This window comes from Dunckerocampus dactyliophorus, chromosome 7, assembly GCF_027744805.1.
Source record: "Dunckerocampus dactyliophorus isolate RoL2022-P2 chromosome 7, RoL_Ddac_1.1, whole genome shotgun sequence".
NCBI classification, from domain to species: domain Eukaryota; kingdom Metazoa; phylum Chordata; class Actinopteri; order Syngnathiformes; family Syngnathidae; genus Dunckerocampus; species Dunckerocampus dactyliophorus.
Window position 1 is genome coordinate 2,543,974 of NC_072825.1, and position 8,837 is coordinate 2,552,810.

The window sequence follows — 8,837 nt, forward strand, 5'->3', positions numbered from 1 at the left end:
AATGTTGTCCGAATTCCGAATGGTACAACCTCAGCGGCGTTTGACGTTCGCGGTTGCGACTGTGCTTACTGACAAGCTAGCAACATTTTGTATCTTTGAAGCTTGCTGAACTGATAGCTGGTGACGTATGTTGAGGTTCCGCGTGACGTCTTTTGCAGCGTGATTAAAACCGGGACTTTAGAGGCTACAGTGACACATCTACACACATCTCAAAATAAAGCTCTGCCAACTATTTGCCTGTTAGCTACAGATGTGGGCACTGTAAGATTGATCGTGTTGTGTTTACTCAGCAAACAGGCCGACCTGGCATCATGTTCCCCTAAAATAGCACTTTAGCATCACATAGTATTGCTAGTGTTGCTAACGTCTGTGTCCTCCTGTCTCATATGATAACATGGCATCTATTATGTTGGACATGTGCAGAGTTACAGCGTGTATGTGAAATGTAAAAATAAATCAAATGCTAAAGTGATAAAGTGATAAATAGTGCTGTCAGAGACACAATCAGCTCGTATGCATCAACGCTACACACACACACACACACACACACAAAACCAACTACTAAAAGCCCTTTTAAAGTGTCTAAATTTCAGCATCAAGGCTAACACACTTCCAATACACTATTGTGTACATCTGACATGTATTTAAAATTGGTGAAAAATACTCTAGCATGATACCTTTAAAGAGAAGTAACACGTGACTACGGTAGGGCGGTGGAAGAGTATCACCGTTGACAACACCGCCCTCTAGTGGCACGTTAAACTAACTGCATCCCGGCGCAATCCAGTTTGGAGTCCAGCAGTCTGTAAAAAGAAAATACGGAAGCTCTTAGATCAGGTGTGTCCAAAGTGTTACCTGGGGGCCATTAGCGGCCCGTGGATGTTGTTTTATTGACACATTCTCAAAATATAATTGAACAAGAAAACTTACCAAAAAAAACGCAGTAACAACAGCAAAATTGGAAAAATTGGTCAAGTAATCTATCAAGAAAAAGTCGTCATTTTACGAGAATAACGCGTAACATTGTGTAGAAAATTAGTGGCATAAAGACAACAAACAAACAAAACAACAAATACATTTGTAGTTTTTGGAAAATTAGGCTTGATATTATTCATTCTTTATTTCAAGAGTGGCCTGGTGGACATTTGCGGCCGGCGGCACATTCTAAAAATAGAACTGAACAAGAAACCTCAAAAAACCCAACAAGAATGTCAAAATCAGCGGTCATTTTACAAGAATAAAGCAAAAATATGAAGAGAAAAAAGTTTGAATCTAAGGGGAAAACGTCATTATTTTAGGAGTTAATATGATGAGGACAAATAATCTCATTTTAGTTGCATAAGGTTGAAATATTAAAGAAAAACGATTAAAAAAAAAAAGCTGCAATATGATGAGAAAAACACCAAACAACGAATAAGAAAATGAAGTTGCAGATGAAGTTATAATGTTATGAGAATAAAGTTAAAATGTTGTGGGAATAAAGTCATAATGACCAGAAGAACATTTTTGCAGGAAGAAAGTTGAAGTAGTTGGAAAATTTTCAAAGACATAACAGCAGAAATGAAAAAAATAGTTGTCAAAAAATCGAGACAGGAAAAAAGTTTTATTCTAACAAGAACAAAATTCACAATTTTACTGGAATAAACGTGTAATATTATGAGGGAAAATAATGTTTTAGAAGCAGAGTTGAACTATTCAAGAAAAAACACATTTGTTTTAAAAAGTTGTAATATTATAAGGAAAAAAACGAAATAAACTTGTAAGTTTTGGAAAATTAGGTTGGGGAAAAAAGGTATAATTTTACGGGGATGAAGTCAAAATATTACGAGAAGAAAATTTACGAAGATTATTTAAGAAAAAAGTTGGAATAGTTGGAAAATGGAACACCGGACCAGCTCTACACCCTTGCAAGGGACTGGAGGGTACTTGGGAGTTTGCCCCACCAGTCTACATCTGCTTTGTGGACTTGGAAAAGGCATTAGACCTTGTCCCTCGCGGTGTCCTCTGGGGGGTGCTCCGGGAGTACGGGATTGGTGGCGTGCTACTACGTGGCAGGAGCCTGGTTGGCATTGCCAGCAGCAAGTCCAGCCTGTCTGGGCCTGCTGCTTTTCGTGGGTTTGTTTTGTTCAGAACCCTGCGCACATCTGCTGATGTCACCATGAGAGGTGAGTCCTGTGGGCCCCCCTAAGCCCAGCCACCCCCTCTGCTGGTCAGGATTTTGGGTTTCAAAGCGGGTGTTGTCATTGACTAATATGACAAGGGGGGCAAACACTGTTGCACACCACTGTTTCCAACTTGCTAGCATATCTACATGTGTTGCTTTACAAAATACTGGACAGTTACTGCAGGTTTTATCATGGCCACAGTTTGACCCCGGAACTGATGATTTCTACTTCTATTAGTTCCAATGGGAAATTTGTTTTCAAATGTAAGAACATTCAACTTAAGAAGTCTGCACGCACTCCTGTTGTGCAACGAGAGCCTTCCGGGCCTCGCGGGCCTCCCGAGCGTCCATGTCGTCCGAAATCTTCCTATAGCAGTAGACCACCACCGCAATAAGCCACAGCTGCAGAATCACAATCAGCACGTACATCACCATCTCCGAGATCACCGCCGTTGTCTCCCGGGAGCCTTCGTGGCACGAACAAGAAGTTATAAATAAACATGGCAATCCAAAATGGCGGCCGACCCACGTGGCTTACCCACGGCCACCACGCTAAGCTCCACCTCCTTCTCCACGGTGATGTTGGGACGGAAGCCGGGCAGGAGGAGCATGCGCCGGAAGGTGCAGCGGTATGTCCCGGCATCCCTGAAGGTGACGTTGCTGATGGCGATGGCGCCCGTCTGCACGTCCTGGCTTTGTGTCCCGAGCCAGTCCAGACGGTCCCTGAAGGCCTCGTGGAGGATGTCGGCGCTCGGGTGCTCGTAGTGGAAAATCTGGCGGCCGAAGCGAGAATGCGGTTCATTTTGAGTCGAGTCATAGACTGAAAGTTGCTGAAGCGCTCGAGCTCACGTGTGTGTAGCCATCGTCTCCCGGAGCTTTGAAGTGCCAGTCCACGCTGGTTCTCGCAGCCACTTCCGCTCGTTTTTTACACGAGATGCAGCCCAGCTTGAAGCTTTGGCCCTCCACCGCCTCTGCCAGGGAGTCCACCTCCGCACAGCCCCCCTGACACTCACGCACTGCCGGACCAGCAAAAATAATATATCATATATTAATACACATCATATGCTGTATTCACGTCTAAAAATACATGCAATATCTGCAAGGAAAGCAACACAACTGACAAAATAATCCACAAAAAATAAGTAGATAAACAGTAAACACTCAAGCAATCAAACAAAAAGCTAACAAATATATAAAAATAATATTAGAAAAATACAAAATATATACAGTTGTACAATGTTGCATGAAACAAACCAGTCCGTTTGTCCCGTCCTGTATTGTTCCATGGAAAAATCACCCTGTGCCTTTCGGACTCACTAACCATGCATTTTTGTATTGAGCGCGACTGCTCAATAACCTGCCATGGGGCCAAAGAAAGTTGCGAGTGGCAGCAATTTGACAAAGAAGGCGAGAAACACCATTGAATTTAATCTCGCCGGGATGTACGGGAAGTCCGCATCAACAATAAGTTTCAACCGTTCTTCGTGTAGAATGATTTCACATTGTTTTCTGTGTGTAAAACTAGAATTATTCTCGATAAAATGTATTTTTTATTTGTATTTTTCTGGTGTCTGGAGCAAATTTGTTGGATTTACATTATTATGAGAAAAATTAGCTCCATTTTCACATGTTTCGGTTTTGATTGAGCCTTTTGTAAACTAATTAATGAATTTGAGAAATTATCCATAAAAGTATATATTTTTTAAATTAGTAAGTATTATTCTTTTGTAATTTTTAATAAAAAAATATTTATACATAAAAGTTTATTTAAAAAATAATCCCTTCCTACTATTTAATGAAGAATATCTATACATAGAAGTATATATTTTTTTTATTAGTATTAGTCCTTCCTGGTATTTAATAAAAATATGTATAAAAATTATTTATACATTTATATATTTATTTATACATAAAATTGTATTCCCTCCTAGTATTTAACCAAACATATATACTGTATGTATATATATATCAAATCAGTAAGTATTACTCTATTCCTTTTTTTGTATATAATAAAAACATATTTATTCATATTTTAAAAAATGGTTTTATTTCTCTTGTATTTATTAAAAATATTTAGACATAGAAGTATATTTTTTTTAAATATGAGTAAGCGTTTTTCTTTTCTAGTATTTAATAAAAATATACATAAAAGTTCATGATATAAAATGACTTTTATTTCTTCTTAGTATTTCATAATAATATACAAAACATTAATACATATGTATAAATAGTAAGCATGTCGGCCACACGTGTGGGTTTTCTCCGGGTACTCCGGTTTCCTCCCACATTCCAAAAACATGCATGTTAGCTTCATTGGCCATAGTATTATTCCTTCTATTTATTTATAAAAGTATATATATATATATACTTAAGAAATGACTATGTATTATTCCTTCCTAGTAGTTCATAAAAGAAATGTATACATCTAATTACATGATAAAAAAATGAGGTTTAGTTCTTCTTAGTCATTAACAAAACAATATAAATAACGTAGCATTTGGCACATCTAAGGAGATGTGATACGTATACACTTTCTGCCTTTACCAAGATAACTAGAACGGCACAACGCGCATTTGAATCGTCAAATTTGACACCCAAGACGTGTTATTATTCAGATATTATTTATTAATTGTAAAGGAAAAGTCCAAATGTGTGTGTGTTATGATCATGAGTCGACAGCTATTAAGTATTTTTTAATCATCAGATAAAAATGACTTCACTGAATAGTGCACACAAATATTTCCCATATTATTGGCTGTTGGTTGTTTTGTGGCCGATTTTGAGTCCATTAGAAGCCTCTCGGGTGAAAACTTGCGAGGACGTTGGGACTCACCGAGCAGGCCGATGACCACGCAGAGGGTCCACATGATGTCTGCGGCAGCCATTGAACGCAACACGGACGTCACGTGCGGTGAAAGGGGCCCAGTCTTTCCATTCGTCCGCACGCTGATCACCCGGGCTGCATCCAGTCCGACCGTCGACGTCCTTTGAAACGGTCGCGGAAAGTCGTCTCAGTCGTTTGCCGTCTTCCCGGGAAGACTTGGTCCCACTTTGAAGGCGCTTTCTATTTAGGGGGCGTCAATAATCCTGATGAGGGCTGAAAGCCAGCCAGGGAAACTGGAGATGATGAGACTTCATACCAGAAGATGTTTTTATAAAGTCCTTCATGGGACCATGAGACATATAAAACATACCATGCAACCATGGAACAGATGTTTATTATTATGATGTATAATATAATATGTGTAATATAATGTCAGCTAGGTAAACTGACACCGCGCTCGCTCACCTACTCACCTGGCAGTCCCTGGTGGTGTGGTGTAATGGTACAGCTGCTACCTCAAAGGTTCGATCCCACCCGTGGACAGCTTTTTAAAAATTGTTCATTTATAATTTAGCACTACAAATAATTGATTTATTTCCCCTGCGATTGACTGGCGACCAATCCAGGGTGGACCCCGCCTCTGCTGGGATAGGCTCCAGCATACCCCCGTGACCGCAGTGAGGATAAGCGACATAGAAGATGGGTGGATGGAATTGATTTCCCATGTATTTATATTAGTCTTAACGTTGGGCCTTTGGCCGAAGGGTCAGCGCTCTCGTCTCCCGTGCTGAAGGTCCTGTGTGGAGCAGGCGGGTTACGTACATTCATGTAAAAAGAGCTTTTAATGGGTCAGTCGGGTCCTGGAGATGCGGGGACCACAGCGGCCCTGGGGGCGGTTATTTTGTAATTTGGGGATGGGGGATTCCAATGAAAATCTGCTTAGGGTCCCAATTTGGCCAAGGGCGGCCCCGTATTTCACTCTATGTGTCATAAATGGAAATGAGTAACCAAGAATATTGTTGATTTTTTTTTTTTTTAGGTGGGTGGGTACAGATAGGTACGTCTCAAGGCCAAGCCATTATGGGTCTGCCTGAAGGGTGCATGAGTGTGCTTGTCGTGTGGTCCTCGTAAAACGTGCACATCATTGCTTACCCACCACTTCACAGGTCAAAGTTCACGGCCAACTCCAGCATGTAGGCGGCGCGTTAGCTCGTGTTTATTACGATGACGCACGCTGTGTAGCGTGTGGCTCTTCCGCTAACTGCCAGTGTGTACACAAAGCGTGTGGTCATGCGCGCCGTCTTGGTGGGATATTTTGGACTTTCCCACTGAGACGGCACCAATTAGAATAATATCACCGTGTGGCCCAGATATGACAACATTCACACACACACACACACACACACACACACGTACGCACGCGACTGGCGAGACGAGACCTGCATGAACTCTTATTAGCTTGACATGACAGAACGTCATGGTATTATTTTTCATATTATTATTATTGAATAGTATCATCAAATCTAACAGATTTCCGGCGCAGCCAAAGAACAAAATGTGTGTGTTGTTATTTTTCACAGCCCAAAAACACTCAACACTTCCTAATAAATATCAGTTGTGTAAATGTAATAATACATTTTGTTGTTTTCTGGAAGGAAGATGAAAGGGTGAAACAAAATACATCCTACATTAGCATCATAAATAAAAACACATGCGTCACACATACCGCTTCCGCTTCCATATTCTTTAATATATTTTTATATATATATACCTGTGTATATATATTTCCAGTCCAGTGTCGTTGAACTCCAACTTGTACACCTTTTGGGGACTTTTGGGGATGTTCCAGACAGCGCACAATGGCACTTCGGTTTTTGTCATTAATTTGTTCCAAAAGGTCCGGCAAACACTGAAACGTATGAAAACCGAGGTCATTTTTTTCTGTAGGAAATCGTGTAAAAAACGCTAAATCTGTAAAAAAAAAATGTGCCTTTTATTTATCTAGCATTTATTTTTTATTAAATACTGTGAGGGAGTAATACTTATTTATTTTTAAAAATATACTTTTATGTGTACATATTTTTGTATTAAATATTAGAAAGGAATAATACTTACTAATTTAAAAAATACATACAGAAACAGAAACGCACAAAAATCAAGGCAGTTTTTCCCATAAGAAATCATGTAAAATCCAGTCAATATGTAAAAAATATCCATTTTTTTAAAAATTTACTACTAGGAAGGAATAACACTTACTCATTTAAACAATATATACTTTTAATGTATAGATATTCTTTATTAAATAATATTTGTTTATCTTTTTTAATACTTTCATGTATACATAATTTGTATTAAATATTACAAAGGAATAATACTTACCAATTTAAGAAATATATACTTTCACGTATGCATTTTTTAATTCAATAAATTTGTTGTAAAGGGTTAAACAAAAACCGAAAAGTACTAAAACTGAGGTAATTTTTCCAATCAGAAATAATATAAATCTGACATCTGTTCCAGACACCCGAAAATATGATCCAAAAATATATTTTATCAAGAATAATTCTAGTTTTACATGCAGGAAACAATGTGAAAAAATTATAAACGAGGAATGGATGAAACGTATTGTTGATGCAGACTTCCGTCAACAGTTTTTCTCACCTTCTTTGTCAAATTGCCGCCACTCGCAACTTTCTTTGGCCCCATGGCGGGTCATTTAGCAGTCGCACAGCTCGGCAACACATATGGGGTGCTTTGTTGGGGCTCCCTTCCGCGGGAGGACGGTTCGGGACAAACGGATTACTTTGTTACGTGCAATATTGTACAACATTTTAGCCAAGATTCTTAACGAAAGGCGAGTCATAGGAAACTGTGGCGTAAGAAAAGCGAGGTTTGACTGTAGCTGTAGTGTGTTGCAAATACAAAAACAAATCATCCCCTGCAGAGGACGTCCTGTGACGAGGCTTCCAGGTTTTGGGCAGTCAACCACAGTAAGCGTGGGTGTGTGTGCACGCGTGTGTGCGTACGTGTGTGTGCGTGTTTCTATGTATTTATTTATTCTATTTTTTATTTTTTATTTTATGGGGATACACAGGGGTTTGCTCCGTGGGGGCTGGTGCTGGGTGTTACATCTCTCACGCCCGGGCCCCCTGGGTGGGGGGCGATGCCTTCTTCGTCGCTGGGCGGGGCGGTCCTGTGTCGGGTGTGGGGTGGCCCAGGGTGGGCCAGGCTCTGCTCCCTGGGGGTGGGGGGGTGGCGTGGCCGGCTGGCGCTTCCGCTGTGGGCAGGCTCCTTTCCGGTTGCAGGGGTGTCTCTGGGCCTACTGTTGTGTGGCCCCCGGTGCCCGTCTGCCCTTGTGGGGTGTGATCTCTCGTCGTCTCCAGGGTTGGCTGTCCTCCGGCCTGCCGGTGCCCTGTTTCTGGTTGGGACTGGCTCTCTGCGGCCCCTTGCTGGTCTTCTCGGGGGGGAGGGCTCTGTGGGCTGACTCTTGCAGGGCTGGTCTTTGTGCTGCCCGACCCTGTGGGCCCGGTGACTTTCTGTTGGTGGGGGCTCGGCCTGGCTGTGTGGGGCGGAGCTTGCTGAGTGGTGGGAGGCAGTTCCTCTCCTTTCATGCATTCTCAGTGACAAGTACACACTCACACATACGCGCACCTTCATACAGTATACATGACGACTTGCACACATACAGAGATACCTGTACATACGTACGTCCCCACATGACTCACTGAGTTAACCAGGGTGTTATTATGTTCTTGCTTTCATTACAGTGAAATATAATATAACTATAATATGATTATAGTTTTATAGTCATTCTGATCACTATCATAGTTAATCATTTCGTCACAGACA

At 41.0% G+C, this 8,837-nt stretch overlaps 1 protein-coding gene across 1 annotated transcript; it reads right to left on the reverse strand.

Moving 5' to 3' along the window:
• Nucleotides 1–1,390: 1,390 nt before the first annotated feature.
• si:ch211-225p5.8 (uncharacterized protein LOC555567 homolog) lies at nucleotides 1,391–5,183 on the reverse strand. The gene is made up of 4 exons (XM_054780872.1): nucleotides 4,998–5,183; nucleotides 3,014–3,180; nucleotides 2,703–2,937; nucleotides 1,391–2,631 (listed from the first exon to the last, which is right to left on the reverse strand). The coding sequence occupies exons 1-4, from the start codon at nucleotides 5,047–5,049 to the stop codon at nucleotides 2,444–2,446; spliced, it is 642 nt and encodes a 213-aa protein (XP_054636847.1). The 5' UTR covers nucleotides 5,050–5,183; the 3' UTR covers nucleotides 1,391–2,443.
• Nucleotides 5,184–8,837: the final 3,654 nt, after the last annotated feature.